This window comes from Acomys russatus, chromosome X (assembly GCF_903995435.1).
Source record: "Acomys russatus chromosome X, mAcoRus1.1, whole genome shotgun sequence".
Lineage (NCBI taxonomy): Eukaryota > Metazoa > Chordata > Mammalia > Rodentia > Muridae > Acomys > Acomys russatus.
This window is the reverse complement of record NC_067169.1, coordinates 97,463,727-97,489,884: the sequence shown is the minus strand read 5'-3', so window position 1 is coordinate 97,489,884 and position 26,158 is coordinate 97,463,727. Positions and strand designations below refer to the sequence as shown.

Below are 26,158 nucleotides of genomic sequence, written 5' to 3'. Positions count from 1 at the left end.
AGTCCCTCAAATAGCTGCAACAACTAACACATAATACTTTAACCAGGCGATGCAATTTTTGATTACAATAAATTTATATACAACAGTGTAACAACTGTTTTTCAGAATTTCAAAATGAAGTTAAGCTGGACATTTCTAGCAAATACATACACTGTTCTTTTATCTTGCCGGAGCAGTTTAGAAGAAAATTCACTGAGAATATCAAGAAATGCCAAATTTAATGGTGGATGGCTCTCCCCTTGTGGATTAGGCTCCTTAAAAGCAAATTCTATGCCATCTCTGTAAAGGAAATAAAATAATAAAATTAATATTATGATGTTTTTTCTTTTGCAAATACTTTTAAAACTAAAAATTATTTTGTTTAAAAACCAGAGCCTATCATACCATTCTCACATAACACACACACACTGAGAGGGGGCCGGGCTGGGAAGGGAGGAGGAGTCACTAGCTAACCACAAGCGAATTGTAGTTTGGCTTAATCTACATTCCTTTCTACATACTTTTGTAAAGAGTGGCCTTTACCATGTGATTCTTCTGCGTAGGCCTCCCAAATTCTGAGATTACAGGAATATGTCAAAAAGCTTAGTATATATTCTTTACTCAAATATTCTTTCTTACAAAAATAGCCCAAATTCTTATACATAATAATCAATATATTATCTGTTTATTTTCAAATTAGGAAAAGTCATACTCTAACATCTAAGACTACCTTAAAAGTGAATAATGAATATTTATAATAACTTGTTGGGGCTGGAGAGATGGCTCAGTGGTTAAGAGTGCTGCCTGCTCTTCCAGAGGTTCTGAGTTCAATTCCCAGCAGCTACATGGTGGCTCACAACCATCTATAATGAGATCTGGTGCCCTCTTCTGGCCTGCAGGTGTACATGCAGAACACTGTATATGTAATAAATAAATAAATCTTTAAAAAAAAAACTTGTTTAAGGTTTTTAAAATTAATGTCTAACCAAGGCCCATTTTAACCATATTGATGTCAAAATTTAAAAAGCACAATTAGTCTAGATAACAACTACAGTTATACTCTATCAAAATATAAGGGTAGAAAAACAATGATAACAAATAGGGGAAGAAACCAGGCTATTTACGACAAAATGTAGTTCGTATACTAATCACTTTATGTATGGCTCTTAATTTTACCTAAAATTATCACCGATATACTAAAAGACATACAATATGGCAAGAGAATAAACTAAAGTTGGAGAGGGATAGAAAAAATGAGTAAGAGCAATAAGTTGTGTGCAATTCATGTGACAGTGCACAAGCAATCACAAGGTTCACTGGCCAGTCAATTTACGCTTCATCAGTGAGCTCCAGGAGAATCACGAACCTTGTTTCAAACGAGATGGGCAGCATTTGAGTCCAATTTGTTCTGACTTTCTTATGCACAAGTGTGCCCAAACACACATATGTGTATTTATAAAAAGGGGGGGGAGGCACTGCAATAGGTTCTTAAACTTAAGAGGTTTATAAACCAATAATAAAAGCAGCTTAATTTGGTATTCCCAACAAATGGATAGACACAAAATTAAGATCCATGAAAATACAAGCACTGAATAAAGTATTAGGAGAGTGGTTACTTGTGTAGCATAGCGATGGCTTCTCTTGTTTTCAATTGATCAAGTCCAAAAGTTAAAGCAAAACGACGAGCAAGTTCTTTTATGCCACTAAATGTTGAAGATGATCTATCAAAATTATAGCCATTCTCTTGTATCATTTCATTAAAAAGCTGTTTGGAGAAAAAGAAGGCAATATTGATATTTTATTAATAATAATATTTTGATAAATATGAATTAACATATTTATGCATATTTTCCAATTAAAATATAAGTTAGATAAATGATATACTTCATTGACAATACTTAAAACACAGATTTTAAAAATCATGATACAAATGGGCACAATTTTGTCACATCATATATTCAAAGTAGTGAATTTTGCCAAACTATGAATCAGCTCATCTTAATGAGAACAACTTAAGGAAAGGAAACCCCACTGTAAGCTATAAGATATTAAACAACTATGCTGTTTTTGTGGTGCTGACGATGAAATCCAGGGTCTCGTGAATGTCAGCCATGGGTCACCTCATGAACTTTCATCATAAACTAGCAAAAGCTTTTGAATTTTGATATCCTATTAATTGAGCAATTCTAAGACTTGATTCAAAAGAATTAACATTTATATACAAAGTATTCTAGTGTTATTTATAACAAAAGTTTTAAAAGAACTCAACACATCTGTTTTTAAAAAGTATAATCCACCTATAAAATGGATTATACAACTATTAAAATGCCAAAGATACCTAAATACCAAGGAAACTGAAATCATTATTTATTAGCTACACCCCTGTGCTCATTGTATATTATCATTCAGAATGATTGTGAAAGAACTTAACTATGCACACATGAATGAATTATGTATCACATACATATTTATGCAATCAAGGAGGAGTATTATTTGTCCTTTAAAGGTTAGAAATTGTCCGGCTTAGTGGTGCACGCCTTTAATTCCAGCAAGTTGAAGCCAAAGATACCAAGAATAAAATAATTGCCACGAACTAGAGCAGTGGAACAGGAATCATCAATTAGGATGCTTACTGTATGCTTATACAGTATAGTTAATAATGAGATATAACACATAAAAGACCCTCATTCCACTCAAAACAACAACAAAAACAAAACAAAACAAAAAACACTCAACATTTTCTTTGCTCCTGCACACAAACATCCACAAAAATACTGTATACTTAAAAATTGCTATCTAGCACAGTGTGGCACAGCTCTCTAACTCTACCTCTCAAGAGGTTGAGGAAGCCAGGCAGTGGTGGCGCACACCTTTAATCCAGCACTTGGGAGGCAGAGACAGGTGGATTGCTGTGAGTTCAAGGCCAGGCTAGTCTACAAAGTGAGTCCAGGACAGCCAAGGCTACACAGGGAAACCCTACGCTACATGAAAAGACAACAGCAAGGTGGTCTAATTGGTGAAGGTCTTGTCAACACACCTGATGATTTAAATTTGATGGCCATAAGTCACAGACTAGTTTAATAGAACCAGCTCTCCCAAGTTGTCCTGTGGTCTTCACATGAATGTTTTGGCACATTTATACACTGACAATCACACAAATAGTTTAAAAAAGAAGGAGACTCAGAAGGTGACTTAGCGGATAAAGTGCTTACTATGCAAACAGGAGGATGAAATTTCAAATCCTAACATCCATATAAAAGCTGTGTGTGTGTGTGTGTGTGTGTAAAAGCCTGCCTATAATTCTAGGTTGAGCAGGCTCCAGATTCATTAAGAGACCCCCTACCTCAGTAAAGGAAAACAAGTAAGGACAATACTCAAAAGTCAATCTCTGGCCATCACATTTAACACTACACATACATACACAACTACACACACACACACACATGTGCACACACTCCATATAAACATACATAAAGAAGAAAAAAACTGCTGAAAGTGAATTAAAAGAATCAATGAGTGAGTTAATTAGCTAGACTCAATCACTTCATATGTGTGTATACATATTTTGTCTATTAGTGATGTTAAATATTTTGTACTGTTACTTTTGTGAACTGTCTGCCATGTCCTCTGCTCAGTTCCGATTACTACTATTGTGATGGCTCGCTGTTAACTATGTTAAGTAAAGCTGACACTCAAAGTCTTACCTGCTGCAAACTGAGAATAAGGGTCTTAGCACATTGAATTTTGTCAATTTGCCTTGTTTTACTCATTGTTTCTTTGATGATATCTCCATAATCATTATAATACTAGAAAAAGAAATTGATGCAAATTAAAGTTCTTAAAATGACTGGACAATAAATAAGACTAAGTTTATGTTCATTCTATAAGCACAAAACAAGGTATTATTTGCACTTTCAACGACAAAAAATTTATAACAGTACTGAAGGTCTAAGGTCATTTCTGAAACACCATCTTTAACTTTAAAAAATTTGGAAACTCCAAACTGTTTAAACAGAGGTTATGAATTAAAAAGATTACTATCAGAGGTAAACACTAACTTTTCGTTAAGGACAATAAAAATAATCATACTTACTCTAATTGTTAATGACATAGAGGTGGCCAACTTAGTAATCTGTCTTATAGAAACAAACCCTATAAATACTTAAAAGAAAACTTAAAACTCTTTTAATCCCAGTACTTTGGAAGCAGATACAGGCTCTCTGTGAGTTTAAGGCCAGCCTGGTCTAAAAAACGAGTACAGGACAGTCAAGTGTATACAGAGAAACCTTATCTAAAAAAAAAAAAAAAAAAAAAAAAAGAAAAAGAAAAAAAAAGGAAAAAGAAAAAGAAACTACTGTTTCAAAAATTTCCACTATATATTACATATATACATCTTTGTAATTTAAAATAGTAGTTTTAGCACCTATAAAATACCTATCAAAGTGAAAATAGGGGAAAGTGTACTATTTTTTAAGACAGTGTCTCACTAAGTAATTCTGACTATCCTGGAACTTGCCTTCTAGATCAGGCTGATCTCAAACTCAGATCTGCCTGCCTCTGCCTCCTGAGACACCATACTCAAATAATATATAATTTTTAAAAATTTTTCTGTTCTGCCTTTTAATAAATTTGACTAGAGGATGGATAAATAATTGTCCATGAGTATTTGAGTAGAGGACAGATAATATACTCTCTATGATAGAAACAAATGACCTCAATTCAGAATATCTAAAAACTGAAACTTACAAATGTGTTAAAATAAATTGAGTGCCTTATAGTAAAAAAAAAAAAAAACATTCATCATGCCAAATGACGTAGCTTCAAAACTACCTTTAAATAATTAAAACTTCTTATATATAGTAAAATATTCAAAATAGAAAATTTGGCTTTAAGAAATTACATGTATTTTTCTTTGCAGAGAGAAAAAGACACTGGGTGTGGTGGCTCAGGCTTTTAATTCCAGCATTCTAAAGACAGATGTGGGTGTGTTTGAAGCCAGCCTAATCTGCATAGTGAATTTTAGGACAGACAGAGCCACATAGTGAGACCCTGACTCTAGATAGGTAGGTAGGTAAGTAAATAGATAGATGCAAACGAATGGATAGGTGGATTCAAACAGAGAGAGAAGTAAAGACTTTAGATTTTTTACATTTAAAACTTGTTTTTACTTGAGAAAATACTTAAAGTATTTTAACATTGAGACACAACGTCTTTTGTAGCCCTGATTCAAAATGAGAGTACCTCACACATATTTTTGAAAAGTATGAATAGCCTCTAATTGCTAAAGAAGTGTTTTCATCATGAACGAAATTTCTTATGGTTGCACTTAAAATGAGATAGGTAATCTTCTAACATTCAAAATGTAAACAATCACAAACAAAATGTTCATTAACTGCATGATTAGAGAGATGAGAAAATGTTACTCAAAATGTTAATTGCTTGAAGATAAAATATCTATACTACACAAATGTAACTCAGCATTTAAAAACTTTATATGGTGTTCACATAGTCAAACCAACATTAGAATTTCCTTTAAGCATGAAATAATAACCTACTATACATTTTCAACCTCACCTTCATATACTGCTTGAAGATATCTGCCGCTGTATTCATCTCCACCACAGTATATACAATTAGCTTACAAAATGCTGCAAGTAAATTCCTCCTCTTGTGCAAAGCTTCAATTTTACTGGCTTCATCCTCTTGCTGACCATCTGGAGGAGGGGATTCAATAATCAATTCATCTTGTATTGTATTCAATCATATTTTAACCTATGCTATTCACATTATTATTAGAGAATTTGAAAAGGAGAAAATATTAAAACCAAAATTAAAAGTTGCAATTACTCAAATATTCCAAAATACTGTATTTTTGAGACATCAAATGATCATCACGGAAAAGAAATAGATGTAATGAGTAAAAGGAATTGATGTTTAGTCACATTAAGCTAATGTAATGTATTCTTCCACTGTTCCAATAAGATGATTTGTCAAAAGACCTGGGTATGCAAACACCGTTGGTCCTTAACTGAAGGCACATTAATCTTCGAAAACCTATCATATCCAAAGATGATCTTACCTCACTTTGCCTCTGATTCCTTCTTATATTATTTACTTAGAAAGGATCTCACTATATGGCTATGACTGGCCTAGAACTCCCTAAGTAGGTCAGGCAGTCCTCCTACTGAGATTTTCTGCCTCCACTGTGGCCCTACCCAGACTGGAGGTGTAGACAATAGAACAGATGAGTTCAGAGTGTTGGTAGCCTGATGCTGCAAAGGTGAACATGGATACCCTATCTCAAGGTGTGACGACTGACATATGAGGTATGGATGTATATGCCCAAGTTACACAGATACAGTAATATAAGGACGCAAGGAATTTCCTTATGGAAAGATTTCAAATCTGAAATTAATTATAAAAAATGATGGCACACACAAAAAAATTTAAAAGAACCCTACTATTTCATTTTGTTTGATTATTAGTTATTTGAAAAAATAATCTTTTCAATATCTTTATTAGACGTTTATATTTTGCGTACAATTGGTTGGTCTATATCCTGTTAAGTCTTTCAAGATAAGGTTCGCAGTATATGAAAAACACCTCTAGTAACCTCAATGATTTGTAGGTGCTAATGACTAAAGCAAAGCATGAAGAATGCTTGGTCCACATTCTATCACTGAGTTACACCTGAAAACCCAAAAATCAAATTTCAATTTAAGATAGAACATCAGCAAAAGTTTTATCTTATGTATACACTGCAATCCAATGTCAAAGCTGTTTGTACAGAAAACATAAAATGTCTAATTTATGTTTTAAAAAGTTATCCTGATATTAGAAACTTTTCAATTTTTATTTTTTGGTTTTATAGACAGGGTTTCTCTGTGTAGCCACGGCTATCCTGAAACTGACTCTGTAGACCAGGCTGGCCTTGAATCCTAAAATCCGCCTATTTTAGCTGGGATTAAAGGTGTGTATCACCTCCACCCTGACTAACTTATTCCTAATGATTACCATTATAATAGATCAATTTTACATAATTCTCGGTGTTTTGGAAATATTCATGAGAACCTTAAGTATAGACTCCTTCCTACAGACTGAGTTGGCCAAATGAAAAGTTTTAAAAGTCGGATGTATTTTTTTTTTTTTTTTTTTGCTTTATGTAAAGAAGAGTTTACCTCTTCTATTTTGAGGATTAAAAAAATAAGAGGGATGCCAAACATGGGACTTTCACAAGTGTTGGCTACCATTATTGTTGAATATCATTAATGCATCACCCCTGGATATATTTACTATTTAACTGAGTAATACAATATGAATTACAAATCAAGCACCTCACAGTCTACAATATCAAGCATTATAGCAATGGAAATGGTATGTTGGTGGCAGGCTGATTAAGCAATTCAATTGTTTGACAACCTATGGCTAAATTACACTACACAAAAACAGTACACAATCCAACTTTAGTCTTACATTATACTTTTTCTCAAGTAAATAAGTATATTTATTTAAATAATATATAATTGGGGGAAATTAGAAATAATCAAATTGCCTAACAATGAGCAATGTAAACGAGCCAGGCATAGTTGCTCACACCTTTAATCCCAGAACTCTGGAGGCAGAGGCAGGTGGATCACTGGGAGTTTGAGGCCAGCCTGATATACAAAGCGAGTACAGGACAGCAAAGGCTATACGGAGAAATCCTGTTGGGAAAGAAGGAAGGAAGGAAGGAAGGAAGGGAGGGAGGGAGGGAGGGAGGGAGGTGGAAGAAGAAAGAATATGTAAATGTGTAGTAGTCAAGTGTTATGATGCTCAGTGGTTTTGATAAAAAAATTGTAGTTACATGTCAATACTGAAAACATTCTCAAAATTTAAAAGAGTATGTTGTAAAACATACAACATATGGAAGTTAACAATGAGAAACTACAGAAAACGTCCAAGTAAAATGGAAATATATGATTAATAACGAACTTATGACATTGGTTATTTGTAGTTAAAAGGAAAAGTAATGATATTGGTGAAGGGGCATGAATTAGGGTGTTTTTTTTAACTCTTTCAAAAAGCATATAGCTAAACTTAACAAAGACGGGTGAATGTGTACAAGGTTGTAATAATCTGTATTTTTCCCACAGGAGTAGAATATATTTAAAAAGCTTAACAGAAAAAAAAGCAGTCCAAGCACTGAAGATGGAAAACTTAATTCTACAAAGTTCATACAAAACTGAAGTTTACTTTCATTCAATCTGCAATGGTCTAAATGATGTCAAAGTAGCCATCAACTAACAAAAGTTGTATGCCAAACTGTTCCATATTTTAGAATGCAACTATGATTTTGCATACAAGTTTTTAAGAGACTTTCTTAAATGTGTATGAAAATACACATTTCAGATGCTGGCTTCTACTAAACTTGCCAAGCAGTCGAACTTCCTCTTTATTGTCACACTTTTTTTTTTTTACAAGCTTTCATTACCTATAAAAATACATTAAAACTATTTGATTTCAAGTGTCTTTTCCACTTTAATTCTAGAGGGAGAAGACAGTCTCAGTTTTTTTTTTCCATATCCAAGGCATCTAGCAAACTCTTGACCAGTTAAGTCTTTATCTAAGAAATATACCTAAGCAAATGAAAGGTGAAAAACTGAAAGTTTAAATGTTCAGGGCAGGGGCTGGAGAGATGGCTCAGTGCTCTTCCAAAGGTCCTGAGTTCAATTCCCAGCAACCACATGGTGGCTCACAACCATCTATAATGTGATCTGGCGCCCTCTTCTGGCTTGCAGGTGCACATGCAGACAAAACATTGTATACAAAATAATAAAATATATTTTTAAAATGTTCAGCGTTATCCAGCTTTTGACATTGTCATCTACATTTGTGCACATTTACAGATAGCATGAAATTGGAATACCAAAGGGTAGAAACACTTGATAAAGTTTCCGAGATGAATTTTTAATCAGAGTTTGAATTACTCTGGGTTTGTCAGTTGTATTCTACATTATGTTTTACTTTGTGAGCAAGAAGTTTTATATTGTTATATATGGGCCTCAAGCCAATTCTCTGTAATTTCAGGTTTATGTAGGAACTGATATACAGTGAGTTATATTAAATAGAAATGTGTTGTTTTACTTTCCTTCAAACTTAACTTTAAAAAAAATTAAAAGCAGGAAGAAATCACCAAATATTACCTGGTTTTCCACAACCTCATATTCAAACAATGGATCTCTCAGTAAAACTAGAATATGAGTAACTTAAAACAAGGCTTGGTTTAGTTATTGAATTATAATTATTTTGTACTGCAGAAACAGGCAAAATTTCAAGCATTATTTCTAACATTCAAAAAGACAAAATATGAAAGCTTATGATATATAAATACATAATAAATGTAACATAAATATATTATTTACCTCAAATTATCTAAATATGGGCCCCAGAAATTTTAATCAATATTCATAATCATTAAGGAAATTCAAACTAGAAGCAGGAATTAATGCTAGTGAGATGCAATATCTAACTTGAAAGCATATACTCTACAATACCATATATACACACATATAATAGAATGCAACCCTGCTTTCATGCGGAATCTGACTAAATTTGTTATACACATACACAGCTGAGAATAAAATTACCTGCACTATTACTATCATCATCCTGTTCAATGAAGACATGATCCAAAATAAAGCTGAGCAACTCAGACTGCAATGAAGAATCAGGAGTATAGACTAATGGCTCTAACATGTCACGCCCTCCAGACATAATCTGATGACTGAAGATCATCAAAATATCACACAGAATAGTGAAGGCCTGTTAAAATAAAAGGAAATAACGTTGTCAAGTTTCTTACCAAATGTCATAAATTAAAATTTTTTAAATATGTTTAGTATAAGGGGAAAGTTTTAATTTTCTGTGCTTAAAATTATTAACATTTCAGTTAGTGCTTTAAGATTTTATAGCTGAAAAGATTGATTTCTTAAATAATGGCTACTAACGCTTGCAGGATACTGTACAAGCAACAATTTCAGATGTTCCCTTTTTTCAGCAACATTAACTGGCTCCATATGATACCATATATACATGCAGGCACATACCCATACAATATAAACTCCTATTCAATGAATATACTCATTTTATTACCTACAAGCTCAATATATTGAGCTTTACACCACAACATATTAGATGTTTCTTAGTATTAAATTTTATACAGCTTTTTATGTTAAATAAGTCACTTAGAAACCCAGCACCTTGGGATGGTGCTGCCTACTGTGGGCTGGGCCATCCCACTTCAATCATCAGTCAGATTAATCTCTTAATCTGATCCGGGCAATTCCTCACCTGAGGGTCCCTCTTCCCAGGTCATTACTAACCTGTTCCTTTACAGTAGTATTCACGTTGGTCAAGTAATGTTGACATATCTGGCAAAATACCCTCATCTGTTTCTTTAAACGCAGTAAATCCTCCTTGAAAAATAATTAACATGGTTTATATTATATAAACAGCTCAGTACCTCTTTAAAACACTTGATAATCAACACTTGGGAGGCAGAGACAGGCAAATCTCGGTGGCCAGCCTGGTCTACAAAGAAGAGTTCCAGGACAGCCAGGGCTGTTACACAGAGACATCCTGTCTTGGGGGAAAAAAAATCACCTGATAACATAAACATTATCATGAATACAACTATATTAGCTCTACTTGAAATTTTAATTTAAATTTATTCTTCATAATATGTTACTAAGAAAGAAAAATCATTTTTTTCCCAAATCACCACAAGGTGCATTTCAAATTACCTAGCACAAACTTTTCAGTACCTCTCAAAAGACTCTAAGTCACCATACTGCAGAAATAATTGCACATCAATGTTTACCACTGCACTATTTCCATGATTAACCAGTGGAACCAGTCTAGATGCTGAAGACATGAATAGGTAACGAAAATGAAGCATGTATAAAAAATAAAATTATGTTTTTTATAGGAAGACAGAAGAAGAAAGATAAAACAAGGGGAAGAGAATGAGAAATATTGCATCTGCCTTTTCATATATCGAATATAGATTTAAATACACACTTATACATGCATGTGTATACAAAAGGACATGAAAAAAGAATGAGGATTATTTGGAAGAATGGGCAAAAGATAGAATGGAGAGAGGAAACAAGATGATGAGATTGGGGGGTGAGGGGTAAGCAAAGTGCAATTGTCCTAGTTTGCTATAGCTGTCAACTTGACACAATTGGGGAACTGCCCAAATCAGAATGGCCTGTAGTCATGTTTGATGTGGGAGGGCCCAGCCCCACTGTGGATGGTGCTGTCCTTGGGCAAGTGATTTGGAACTGTATAAAAAAAGACAGCTGAGCAGAGACCAAAAAGTAAGCTAGTGAGCAGAAGTCCTTCATGGTTTCTATCCCTTTCTTGCCCTAATTTCCTTCACTGATACAATGTGACCTGAATGTGTAAGATATAATATAGCCTTTCCTCCCTTAAGTAGCTTCCAGTTATGGTATTTACCACAGAAACAGAAAGAAAGCTAGAACAGTGACAAACATGAACTAAAATGTCACAAAGGAACCCATTATTTTATATATTATGTAAAAGCTTCAAAAAAATGATAAAACCTTAAAAATTAATGGGTACACTGGTAATAACCTAAATGATCTGGCCAAATTTACATACTTATATATAGCTAACTTTAATTAAAACACCAGCTCAGAAGGCTTAGAGTAAATAATTATGATCCATGCTCATTTCATTATTTGAAAGTGGCAAATTCATGGAAGAAAATAAACAATGCTATCTTACATTTCTTTTTTTTTATTTTTTTTGCATTTCTTATTGGAAAGATATTGCCTCTGAATCTTAAAAACTCAGTTTGTGGTGTCAACAAACTTAAAAAGTGTTCTTTAAATATATACATATTAAATAAATAGAAGAAAATTGAAAATAGGAAAATCCCTTCTTCAGAAAAGCACTTATATAAAGCCTAATCCTTAATTCTCAGTAACTCTTAATATATATGTTTTTAATTGAGCCCAAGTAATACTATTTTCAATTCAAACAGGAAACATAATCTTGGGGGCTAGAGAAATGGCTTAGTAGTCAAGAGCACTTGTTGCTCTTACAACCATCAGTAATCCCTGTTCTAGGGGATTAAACAAACAAGCAAGTGATGCATAGACATGCATGAGGCAACATACACATATAACTTAAGAAATAAATAAACCTTAAAATATCCTGAATTTGAGAAACCTTGAAAACTAATAATGAAGTGATCTTAAGAAATAATCAAGGCAGATAGATGTGGTATCTGGCTACTGTGATTCCAGCACTCAGGGAGGCAGAGGCTGGTGGATTGCTATGAGTTCAAGGCCAGCCTGGGCCTGATCTACAGAGAGAGTACAGGATAGCCAGGATTACACAGAGAAACCCTGTCTTAAAAAAACCCAAAGGAGAAAACAAAGAGAAAAAAAAAATCAGGGCATAATATAATCTAGAGAAACTCAGTTCATTATCTTCAGTTTATGTAATCTATCACTATATAGAATTCTTTTAAAGGTTCTAGGTCAAACATACTCAATCGTGGTTTATAAAATTTATCTTCCTAGGGCTGGAGAGACAGATCAGCAGTCAAGAGCACTGACTGTTCTTCCAGAGGTCCTGAACTCAATTCCCAATACCCACATGGTGGTTCACAACCATCCATCTCTAACTGTAGTGCCATGGGATCTGATAGCCTCTTCTTGTGTGCAAACATACATACAGACAAAACCCATACACATAACTAAAGAAATCTTTTAAAAGACTACTTTCCGATATTTAGTAAACAAATTTGACAATGTGGAAAGTCAAAGTATGTCATCTTTCTATGTGAACAAATTTTAATTAAAACTCATACCTTAAAATAAAATATATTAATGTATTTTCATTGAATATATAAACTAGAGACATGAATACATATAGTAAATTAGAAATAACTTTAACTTCACTGAACTATTTTACTCTTACTAAAAGTACAAATTTGCTGAAAATGGGAACAATATTTAGTAAGAACACTGCTGAACTACCACTTACCTTTGTAGAACTGCTTTCAGTTATCTTAGCAAGCTGCCAAAGGATTACATAGTGAGTACACTGCAGTGCATGAATAACAATCTATAAAAGAGAAACAGAAGATGAGAGGTGAAATTTAAGTCAGAAGCTTTCACTGCCCAAGTTCAGCATATGTATATAACATAAATAAATAAAAACCTGCTCAGGCATATCTCCATTTTCAATTCCGGTTTTCAAGAGTTTGTAATTACAAGCAAACAAATCCCACTTTGAAAGATCATGGGCACTGTAAAAAACAAAACAACAACAAACACAAATAAATTTGTATTTAAAAACTAAGCCTGACCATAATTGTTTCAGACTATAACATGCCCCTATCAAGTGATTTCTTTATTCAGAGAGAGAGAGAGAGAGAGAGAGAGAGAGAGAGAGAGAGAGAGAGAGAATTTGAAAATAACCGACTTACTTATGAAAAGCAGTGATCCTCTTCAACGTTGACAATACCTGATAAGCGTCATCTTCATCAGGTTCTTCTCCCTATTAATTAGTAATCACACATTATAAAATACCAAAATAATCGGCCAGGGGGTGGCGCACACCTTTAAGCACAGCATTCTGAGGCAGGTCTTTCTGTGAGTTCAAGGCCAATCTGATCTACAGAGCAAGTTCCAGGAAAGCCAGCACTATAAAGAAAAGCCCTTTCTTGAAAAACCAAAATAACAACAATAATAACAAGAATAGCTTGGCATAGTGGTACCTTTAATTCTAGTATTTGGGAGATATACACAGGCAGATCTGTGAGTTCAAGACTCTGTCTCAAACACATGCACCCATGCGTGTACACCCACACAAATTACCAAAGTGAAATTGTTCCTTAGTCATTTTGGTACAGATCAAGTGAAAAACTACCAAGTAATAAATCCTAGGCTATTGAAATGATGACATCACCTTAGAAGAAAAGAACACCACAATAAAACCCAAAAAGAAACTTCATTCAAGACCTATATCTGCCAAATTTAAGGCAATGTTGCTGAGTCGACATAAGATTATAAACAGAGGAACACACACAAAAAAAATAGAATATTGTCCTCCCATCTCTCATTATGTAATGCAGACATGAAACTATTTTAAATTTTCCTATTTCCCAGAACTAGATGCAAAATAAAAATAGTGTTCAGGAAAAAGAAATACCAAAACAATCACACATATTACAGACTGCTCACATTTTGGAGAATTTTTATGACCTTTCTTATCTATGGTACTGAAATCTAGGTTGATCACATATATGCCATTTTATACTTCTTAAAAGTAACAAAATTTAGTTAACAAACTATTGTCTATTTAAAATTAACTTAGCTACAGTCATAATCAAGAGCATTAAATTGTTTCCAAATATGTAACTATATATGAATATATTTATAGGACAATCTAATTAGTACATCTTAAATGTAAAATAATGTTATATATAAAATGTTTAATATGTTTAATAAAACCAGAAATCTGAAAACTATAACTACTTGGTATTGAGGCCATTAATAAAAAAAAAAAAAAAAGGTCATTTGTAAAATGTCTTAGACCGAAGCTCTGGCTGGCCTGATATTTACTATGTAGTCTGAACTGGCCTTAAACCAAAAAACAAAACAAAACTTCTGTCTCAGGTTCCTGAGCGCTAGGGTTATTAAAATTGTTAGCCACGACATCCACTCTTGTTGCTGGACATTAAAGAAAAGTTCACAATTTCTAAGTGCAATAAACAGTATCAAGAGTGAATGACTACAGGGCATGGTAGCATACACTTTTAATCTTTGCACTCCAGAGGCAAGTGGGTTTGTGTAAGCTTGAAGTTGGCCTGATATACAGAGTAAAATCCTGTCTCAAAAAAAAAAAAAAAAAAAAAAAAAAAAAGCTAATGGAAATATTTTGACAATTGTGACTTGACTTGATTCAAATAAATTAAAATATATATGTATTGGGCTGGAGAGATGGCTCAGAGGTTAAGCATATTGACTGCTCCTCCAAAGGTCCTGAGTTCAATTCCCAGCAACCACATGGTGGCTCCCAACCATCTATAATGTGATCTGATGCCCTCTTCTGGTATGCAGGTGTACGTGCAGCCAGAGCATTGTATACATAATAATAAATAAATAAATTTAAAAAAAATATGCATTTCTAGAAAAACAAAAATCATAATAAAACTACATGAATATTTGAGAGCCACTGCAATAATCCTCTTTGAAAGTACAACATAAGAAACACCAAAAGCAACAGTGACCATAGTAGCAACTGTAATAGCCACATTTTCAACTAAAACCAGGGAACTATCCGTTTAATTTCTTTAGAACAGAAGGGGAAATGCTAGTTTTGTCTGCATCTTTTCAAAGTTATATTTCCTTGCCATTTTATTATTTTAGAGGGGGAGTAATAGCAGTTTGAGGATTCATAGAACTGAAAAGACTTACAAACACACCACTAGATTATCATCACACTAATGCTGAGTGACTCAGTTACTAATAGGAAGGGTCCAACAGACAAAATACTTGTAATATATACCTCTTGCAGAAAATCCTCAAGAAGCCGGTTAAATTTATCTGCCAATTCATCTATCAGCTGACTTCTTGAAATATCTACTCTGTTGAAGATCGTGAACTCTTCATTACATAATGCATGGTAAGTTTTAGAACATGCTTCTAAAACATCTGTGTCTGTGTGCTTCTCTACAATATTTCTGATCTGGCGCAGTAAGGCATCCAAATGCTGCAAAATAAAATTTATTGCATTAAAACTAATAAGTTATATGGCTAAGGATATAGCTCAGGAGTCAAAAGTATGCCCATTGTGTGTAAGTCCTACTAAGGAATATACAGTAGGCATATTGTGACTAAATCATATCACCAACTGTGACAGTTTCCAAATATACTAAATATTTCAGACAGTTTTCTAATTTGGTAAACAAATACATTGTATGGCCAATATTTATCTCTGTAACTTTAATGGAAATAATATCATCTATCTTACAGGCTTTGATAAGAATACTAACATGTGTAAAGAACTTTCACTGGTTACTGGAACATATAAAAAGGTTTTCATAAATACTAGGCAAGTTTATTTTGCAATTGTTACCGCCTAATAATTCATGAAAGCATAAGGGGCCAGTGATATACTGTATAAGAATGAAAGTATAAGCTGGGCATGGTGGCACACGTCTTTAATCCCAGCACTTGGGAGGCAGAGCCTGGACTACATACAGAGCAAGTTCCAGGACAGCTAAAGCTGTTACATAGAGAAACCCTGTCTCAAAAAACCAAAACAAGACCCAAACAAAACAAAACAAAAAAACATAGAGAATGAAAGTATAGCTATACGAATAAAGGAAAAGCGAAGCCCATTTGCACTATTCTCTAAATCCAATAGGACTAAAAATATAGAAGACCTAGTATGTATGTATGTATATATGTATGTATGTGTGTTCCTTCTAAATACTACAAAACCTATTTATAATATAAAAAGCTATATGATATAGCAAATTAAGATAGCATTTCTCTTCTTGGATTTTATACACAAAAAAAATTTTACCTTTTCTAATCGTCCAGTGGTGTATATCTCCAAATCAAAGTACTGAGGTAACTGTAACAAATTGGTCACCTTTTCTGCATCTACAGAGTACTTTTGGGGAGAAAAGATAATGGTAAAAACATTATAATAATGCTAAGTAAGCATAGGTGGAGCCACATTGAAATAATCTGTGATTTATGAGAAACACACTAAGTTATCAATACAATCTTACTTTTGCTAACAATTGAGGAAGGGCCACAGCAAAAAGTTCGGTGATTTTTGTTCTGTCATCCAACTGTGTCTTCTTCTCTTTTGCTGTTAACACCTAAAGTAACACAAAGACTTCTTTAAACATCTACTCAATAACAGTTTTAGGTCCTCAAATTTTAATTAAAACAAATTAAATAATAAGTGTAAATAACAAAATTTTGAGGATCTTGCATTATAGCCAACATTGGCTGAAATTCATTCCTTTTGAGCCTCTGGAATTATGGGATTATCAATAAGTGCCAACACATCCAGTCAAAAATTCCTTAATATAAAACTCTAGCCCTAAAAGTAATACTGAACAACACACTCTTTATTAAGGAGAGAGCATCTGGGTGCAGTGGTTCACTCAGAAGGCTGAGGTAGAAGGACAATAGTGAGTTCAAGGCTATTCTGGACTAGTTAGTGAATACCAAGCCACCTAGCCAGGGCTACATAGCACATACATATACACAAACAAACACACAAATAAAGTTAGAGGAAAGCCTCATAATATAACAAGAATGACAAAAAAATTGAATAGTCCTAGGATGAAGATCAAAATCCAATTATGAAAAAAAAAATGGTGGAATACAGGCAAGCAGCACTTTCTAAAATACTCCACAAGTGTAGAAGAAAATTTTCAACCCGTGAGAAGTATAGAATGGCAAGGAAGGATAAGTGTGAACAAGAGGCTTATGAAAAGACTAGATAAAATCCCATATTAATGAGCATTACCTTCATAAGAATATTATGGACTATAATAGAAAGCTCTGAACATGAATAGTAGGGAATGGAGAAATTCACCCTCATAATCCACCACTAGATCCAATAAATCAAAGAGATTAAAAGAAAAAAGGACCAGTAGCAGGGAAGGGAAAAAAAACTCACAAATTTTAAAATGAAAATTCAACAAGTTGCATGATGAAAGTTCCAGAAATTACTAACTGCCATTTAAATGCATCAGTACCTATGAAACCAGACAGCAGAAACCAAATCTCGGCAATTAAAGTACTTGGCTAGAAGAGTAGAAAAGACTGCACAACCATGTCTCCAAAACTTAACACCACTCCTCATTCCAAGAGACAAGACCAGAACTCAGAAACAGGTGAACAGCCCACAGAAACTGAGTTTAACTGAAACTCAGTGGAGAATGCAAACTTAACATAAGTCTCCAGACAAACATGGCTCAAGTATTGATAAGAAGGAATTTCCGAGTGCAATGGTAAACTTGGGATATGAAAGGAAATCGGAGGGAGGCTCAGACTCTGTAGTTCAACCCCATGGTATCCTCTTTGAAATTCACTGAGGTACACACAAACAGATCAATCAGGTTGAGCAGGTTTCAAGTGGCGACACAGGTTGATTACTCGCACACTGGCAGGTTAATGTATCACACATCCCATCCATATAATTAAGTAAATACATTTAATTATAATTTCTTATTATTTTAATGATCTTTAAAATTCATTTACCCTAACAATTTCTCAACTCCTTGCATCTAGTTACTTGTCCCTCCTCCAGTACATTTTTATCTCTTTTAAACTAATTACTGGTCTTACAAGGCTTATTTTCTTTACATCCCTATCCTGAGTAACTAATACCCAACGGCACACTATTCTAACAATGTTCCTTTATTCTCCAAACATTTCTGGATTTGAAAAAGCAATTGTTTTCAATTATTACTCTATGTGCACACTAGGCCTGTCCATCATTAGACAGGTAGATATTGGAGATGGTGTTCTCTTGGAGTAGTGCTTCTGGTCATGTACCGAACATGGCAGCTGAGTGTTATAATCTTGTCTTCGTGGAAGATTTTTAAAATGTAAACTGGAAGAATAAAGATGATCTCACTAACAACCTATTCCAAATATATATACCAGTGCAGGACCATAGTATACATGAAAATCCAGGGCAGCGTAACTCCCCAAATCACCAAAGGATTTTGAAAAATATCATTATAACACTGTTTAGCAGAATCAAAGAGGATACAAATCAATTCTGAAATAAAATCAAAGAAAAGAAGCAAATGAATGAAATAAGGAAGGCAATAGAAAATAAGAGAAGAATTTTAAAAAGTAGAAACAATGATAAAATCAAATTGCAGTGTTGGGAATGAAAAGTTTAAAGTAGAAAACAGAAGGAAAACATCAACATATATAAAGTGGACCAAGTGGAAGACAGAAGATTAGAGTTTAAAGACAAAATAACTGAATCAGAATATTAAGACAATAAAAAATTAACTAATATGAGCATATAAACATAACATGTAAAGTGTGTGAAAGTTTGAAGATACCCAGGTGCTTCTAATCCCAGCACTCAGGAGGCAAAGGCACACAGATCTCTGAGTTCGAGGCCAGCCTGCTCTAAGAAGTAAGTGTGAAGAATACACAGAGAAACCCTGTCTCGCGGGGGGGGGGGGGGGGGGTTGGATTTATGAATCTTGGGCGTGCATGTACAAAAAAGCTCAGGAAATAGAAAACTGATAAAATCATAGCAGGAAAATTTCCACATTTAGGGAGACTGTCATGCAGAAACAGAATACATTTAGAATGCCAAACATACAAGCACATAAAAGAACCTTCCCATACAAAATTATAATTAGAGAACCGAGTATACAAAACAAAAAAATACTGAAAACTACAAGACTGTAGCATTAAATCATATGTAAAGGCAAGTCAATAAAGATTGACAGCACTAACAACAAAAATCTCTAAATGCCAGGAGGGCATAGAACAATGTATTTGAAGCTCAGAAAGAAACAACAGACTACTCAGATTATAATATCTAGGAGAGTTAGCCTACATAACTGAAGGAGAAATAAAATTTTTCCGTTAGAGACACAAACATAAGGACATACAAGAAGCACTACAAAAGATAATTTGAAGAAATCTTACACGTGTAAGAAAGAAATAGATACACATAGTATAACACCGCAGAGAATAAAATGCAGTATATAAGCAAGAGATTTAAAAAATGTATCAGCATTGCAAAAATGAGATTATAGGAACAGTGCCTCTAAATAACAATTCTGAATGTTAATAACCTCAATACTCCACACAAAATATAGGATACCAGATTTGATTAAAAATAGGACCCACTTATTTGCTGCTTCCAAAAAAACCACAGCCTTGCAACCCACCTAACATGTAAAGGCAAATGCAATTGAAGGTAAAAGGATAGGAACAAAAGCAGCCAGAGTAAATGCAACTAGGGAAAAAGAGGTCAGAGAAATTAGACTTGAAACCAACATTAGTTACAATAAATAAATCACTTGATAGTAAGAAACAATTAAAAAAAGAAATAATCTACCCTCCTGCCTCACATATATGTCTGTCAGATATAATGGGCCAGAAGGCCGAAGACAATGTTCCAAGGTTATAGTTATGGGTGACTGTTCAGGCAGCAAACTGTCTCTGGCGTTTTGGTTTTTTTGTTTGTTTGTTTGTTTGTTTCCACCAATTTGGAAGCTGCTAATCTGCTCTTCCTGTCTACTCAGGTAATAGTTTTATTCCTTCTCAAGTCTCTGATGGGATTGAAGAACACATAGTTTAGTTTTACAATGAAGCTTAGTTGTTTAGGGGCTAAGTTACTTTTAGGTCTAGATAGATGTTTTAAGTTGATAATGATGAGATATGATAGATACTGATTTACATTCAGAATTTTAGACTCACCAAGATAGGAAAATGTTTTCTTATAGGCTGCCAAATACAAATAGCCAAAACACTATGAATGTAACATTAATATATTTCCTGATTGTTTTGTGGTCCTTCTTGATCTATGTAGTTTATTTTATATATGCATAATAATGTGTATATATAAAAATTTAAATATCAAAACTAAATAACAACAACAACAAAAAGAAGCAATCTACCAAGAGGATGTAAGAATTCTAAACATACACATATAACATTGGTGCACCCAATTTCATAAAAACAACACAATTGGATGTAGAGGAAAGCCTAACATCAATATAGTAAAAGTAGAGACCCCAACAGTCCACTCTCACCAACAAACAGGTCATCAAGAAAGAAAGGAATGGAAAAAAAAAAATCAATTCATCAACTCTCAACCAATCAATTTATACTCAGCAAATAACATCAGAGCTAAATGATGGTATAAATCAAAAAGACTCATTCAATCCAAAGACTGTAAAATATACTTTGTTCTTAGTAGCCTATAAACTATTCCCTAAAACAGATCATACTATAGACAAGTATTAACAAATAAAAGGAAGTTGAAATAACTTCTTATATTCTATTAATAATAGACTAAAACTAGAAACTAACAAGAGAAACTACAGAAAAATGTAAACTTAAGGAGACGAAACAAGAAACTACTGAATGATGAGTCAGCCACCAAAGAAAAATGAGATTTTTTTGTTTTTGAAAGAAGGGAAAAATGTAAATTTGCAGAATTCAATGAAAAGAAATCATACCATTCCAGAACTAGAGGGATACAAAGTACATAGAAAACAGTTTCAGGAGAGAAGTTTGTAGCCACAAACACCTAACATTTTAAAAAATTACATAGATTTCAATCAACTCCCAACACAGTAAGAGAAAAACAAGGCAAATCCAAAATCAGTAGATAGAAATAGTAATAGATCAGGAGTGTCGTTGGAGTGATGGCTTAGCATTTAAGAGCAGCAACTGCTCTTGCAGAGACCCCAAATTCTGATCCCAGTACCACATCAGGTGGAACACAACAGCCTGTAAATCCAGTCCCAAAGAATCTGACACCTTCTAGCCTCTGTGGGTACTTTATCCACATCATACATATACTTATAGTTGGTAAACATACATATAAGTAAACAGGAATCAGTGAAATAGAAATGTAAAGAACAAAAGAATCAACAAAAAAAATTGATTCAATAAAAAGATGAAGGTAATAAATCTTTAGCTAAACTAACCAAAAGAAAATAGAAAAATGCTATTCATAAAAAGAGATTTAAAAAGGGAGACATCACCACAGGTGCTAGTGATATTAAAAGATTTATCAGAGAATATTTAAAAATATTTGAAAATATACAAGATATTTTGAACTTCTACTATCTATGATCTATGAATATTAAACCAAGGAGAGATAAACAATTTAAACAGACCTGTAATAAACAATGAGGCTGAGGATATAATAAGTCGCCCAACTAAAACAAGCTCAATGATACTAAAATGAGTTATTCCACAAAACGGAAAAAAAAAAAAAAAAAAACGCACTAACCTTATTTTATAAAGTCAGTTATTCACCAAAGCCAAAGAAAAATAAACACACGAAATAAGAAAACTATAGGTCAATTATACTGATGAAATAGATATAAAGACAAATAGGATTCATTCCACAGACACAAGGATAATTTGACACGTGCAAATAAACAAATGTAACGATGTATCACATAAACAGACTCAAGGACCTATATAAACAGATGCAGATATGCTTTTGGACAAAGTCAAACATCCCTACGTGATAAAAATTTTGAAGAAACGGGCTACGAGTGGTGGCACACGTCTTTAAACTCAATACTCAGGAGGCAGAGGCAGGCGGATCGCTGTGAGTTTGAGGCCAGCCTAGTCTACAAAGTAAGTCTAGGACAGCCAAGGCTACACAGAGAAACCCTGTTTTGACAAAGAAACAAACAAAATCTGAAGAAACTATGACTATAAGGAATACACCACAACATAATATAGACCACTACAACAAACCTACAGTATAGGCTGGAGAGGCTCAGTAGGTAAAGATGCTTGAAAGGCAAAACTGCAAAACCTGAGTTCAATCCCTGGAATCCACATAGAGGTAAAAGGATAGAACTGATTCCACAAAGTTGTCCTCTGAGCTTCACACAATCATCATGGCATATTCACTCACTCATACACAGGAATAATTATAAAATAAAATTTTAAAAAGTGACAGCTAACATTTGTATTAAACTGGTAAAACCACAAAGCACTTCTAGTAAAATAAGCAATAAAATACCTTTGCTACTCTACTGTTTGAAGTCTTAAGCAATAAAGAAAAAAAAGAAAAAGAAAAGCAATACAAATAGAGAAGTAGTTGGTTAAACGATCTGTATTTGCAGATGATATGACACTGTATGTAAAAACCCTAGAGTTCACCAAAGAACTCCTCTCAGCAATATAGAATAGAATATCAACATATTAAACTCAACAGCCCTTTATACATACAAGTAAGAAACAGATCTGAGAAAGTAATCAAGAACAAAATCTCATTCTTAATAGCTTCAAAAAATAAATTACCTTGGAATAAACTTAGCAAAGATGTCAGAGACCTCTAGCAAGAATTTTTTTTTTCACCAGAAAGAAATTGAAAATGTTAAGAATAAATGAGGGCACAGCCCTAAACAGGACATCTGTATCACTCCCTCCAAGGCTCAGGGAACATTGTAGAATAGAGAAGAAAAAAATGAGGGAAAATACTGTAACACTGTGTGGTTTTAACAATGGTAGGAAGGTATGGAGGGAATTTGAAAAGAAACAAGATGGAAAGAGTTGCTATGTTCATGAATGGCCAGAATTAGCATTATAAAAATGGCTTGCTTTATTGCCAAAATAATCTACAAATCAATTTTATTTCCATCAGCGATTACAGTGACATTCTTCACAGAAATTGAAGAAAACAAACTTAAAACTTATACAAAAGCAAAAGTGACATCTAAGACCCAAAGCAATTCTGAGCAAAGAGAATAATGACAGAATTATCAACACATCATGGTATTAGTACAAAAGCAGACAATGGTGTGGAGTGGAGGACTTGAGAAACAAACATACTTATAACACTAACACACACCTACAATCAAACAAAGGTGCCTGTAAATACAATGGAAAAAAAGATAATATCTTCAATAAATGGTGCTGAGAGAACTTGATATCCACATGTAAATGACTAAAGCTATATCTGTATCTCTCAGTACAAAAATCAGTTCAAAATGGATCAAAAACATTAGTTTAAGACCTGAAGGCCTGAAGCTATTAGAGGAAAACTGAGAAAACAGTTCAAGATGTGGCAAGGACTTTGTGAAAAGGAGTCCAATAGCTCAGGAAATAAATCCAAGAATTGACAAATGAAACTATGTAAAATTAAAAACTTTCAGGTAAAATGGAACTAAGTGAAGTGACAACCTACGGAATGAGAGAAAAGCTTTACTAGCTACAAATCTGATAGAAGACTAATATCTAAAGTATATAATTAATTCAAAAGAATATTTATAAATTCTGACTAATAAGTAGAATAACTTGAACAGACAGTTCTCAAATCATGAAATACAAATAACCAATAAGCATGAAAAAAATGTTCAGCACACCTAGCCTTCAAAGACAGACAAAATAAGACTGGTATCACTGTAAAAACAACAAATGTTGACAAAAATATACACTTCTGTCGAAGAATATAATATAGCCAGTATGTAAGTCAGTATAGAGGTTCCTCAAAAAAATTACAAATAGAACTACAATATAGCACAGCTATAACATTACCGGCTATATGACTGAATAATTCTAACGCTAAAAACCTTTCATGGAAAAATGTGCAGCATTATTCACGAGACTCAAGTTAAAGAATCAGTCTAGAGGTCTATCATCAAATGATGGACATAGAAAATGTGACGAATATACACAAAAACGTTTTCTTCAGACATAAAGAACAAAGGTATACTACATGTAGGAAAATGAGTTCAAGTGGAGATCCTACGCAAAATGACAGACTCAGAAAAGCAAATATTGAGTGTTTTCTTTCAGTTGTGAATCCTAGATTTTATGTAACTACATAAAGTCATATATGCATATAGGACACGAGAGTAGAAGCAATAGCATCTGAGGAAACTAATGAGAATAATGTCTAGTGGAGGAGATGGGGGAGTATATCAAAGCATTTGATATACTCCTATGAAAATATAGCTTTATAAAAACATCAATATGAACAAATAAATACCAATTAACTTATTTTAAAACACCAAGACAATTATTCAAGTTTACCTTTTGATAGGAAAAGGAATAGTTAAGAATATGAAGTATGTTTTTGAAGCTCTGTCATAATGATATTAAACAGTATTTTAACTTATTCCATGTTGGGGGCCATGAGACATAGGTAATCAGTTCAGAATTCTAATTTGCTACCCATAATTAGAAAAACAGAAACAAAACATAAAAATAAAACAAAACAAAATGAAGAAAGGGAAAAAAAAACAGAAATAGGGGCTAGGGGTGTAGCTCAGTGTAGAGCACTTGCCTAGCATGCACAATGCCCTGGGTTCATTCCACGGCACTGCAAAAAAGATGATTAAATAATTAAAAAATGAGTAATGAAAACAGAAATAGAACAAAATACACAGACTGTATTACATACTGGTTCAGTATTATTTCATGAAATTTTGTTACACATATATACACATATATTTGCATGTCACAAGATAAAAAATTCATTTTGGTGGTTTACAATCAAACATTTGAAATTCTATGGAATTGCTAGAATTTGTGAACTTCTTAGTAAATTACTAAAACTTCGTTACTGGAAATACGAATTACTTCACCACTATTATTAATAATGCTTGCTTCATTACTACATTCATATAATAAAAATATGAATTTTTAAATAAACCATATAAACACATGCAGTATTCTACATGCACATACTGCATTTGGCCTTGAAGATAGCATCATTCACCGTCATCACATGTATCAACACAAGATCTTATGGAAAATCAAATACTTCAAGTTGCTACTACTTTAGAATGTACTTATAATATATATGCATATATATTTATATACACATGTATATATATGCACATATGTGTATACACATGAGTGGGTGCACACAAAAGTAACTAGAAAAGTAAAACTAAAAACCAAGTATTTTTTGTTCCAGTGTCAAAATGGACTTTAAAAAAAAATACCAGAAATAGAGAAATGAAGTTTCGAATAACAAAACACATTGGCGTACCCTTTTTCCTGTCCCTCTTCCCACAGGAGGATGACATTCCGCTGCTTGTCTAATAGTACAAAGCATTATTTCAATCAAAGCACTCTCTTGTCTGTCTGTTAGAGCTAAAAAAGAAAATCAGAAAGAGTTAACCTATTTCTTTTCCATATATGCCTCTTGAAACTATTATGTAAGATTCTTCTGCCTAAGAACAGGAACTGACCTAATGTACAAAAGAAAATCCCATTATTGTCACAGAAAAGATCAGAACAAGTTAAGTCTTACCTTTCTAAATTTCAGAATTCTGAGTAAGTTCACTGTTTATATGCATAGGCAAAAAAGTATGAACCCAACTGACATATGCCCATGATTTTTAAAATATATTTAACATATATGAATATATTGAAATGGGGTT

The 26,158-nt window shown here is 33.4% G+C and overlaps 1 protein-coding gene across 5 annotated transcripts in view; it reads right to left on the bottom strand.

The window, feature by feature from the left end:
• Stag2 (stromal antigen 2) overlaps positions 1 to 26,158 on the bottom strand; it is a 135,207-nt gene that overhangs the window by 15,832 nt on the left and 93,217 nt on the right. For all 5 annotated transcript variants that reach the window (XM_051141453.1, XM_051141452.1, XM_051141456.1 and 2 more), the window contains exons 16-28: positions 25,765 to 25,868; positions 16,802 to 16,894; positions 16,591 to 16,680; positions 15,568 to 15,771; positions 13,484 to 13,554; positions 13,216 to 13,303; positions 13,039 to 13,119; positions 10,341 to 10,433; positions 9,606 to 9,780; positions 5,554 to 5,693; positions 3,684 to 3,785; positions 1,596 to 1,744; positions 151 to 279 (exon numbers count right to left, since the gene is read on the bottom strand). In XM_051141453.1, the coding sequence (XP_050997410.1) occupies positions 151 to 279; positions 1,596 to 1,744; positions 3,684 to 3,785; positions 5,554 to 5,693; positions 9,606 to 9,780; positions 10,341 to 10,433; positions 13,039 to 13,119; positions 13,216 to 13,303; positions 13,484 to 13,554; positions 15,568 to 15,771; positions 16,591 to 16,680; positions 16,802 to 16,894; positions 25,765 to 25,868 (1,519 nt within the window). The remainder of the gene's footprint in view (positions 1 to 150; positions 280 to 1,595; positions 1,745 to 3,683; positions 3,786 to 5,553; positions 5,694 to 9,605; positions 9,781 to 10,340; positions 10,434 to 13,038; positions 13,120 to 13,215; positions 13,304 to 13,483; positions 13,555 to 15,567; positions 15,772 to 16,590; positions 16,681 to 16,801; positions 16,895 to 25,764; positions 25,869 to 26,158) is intronic.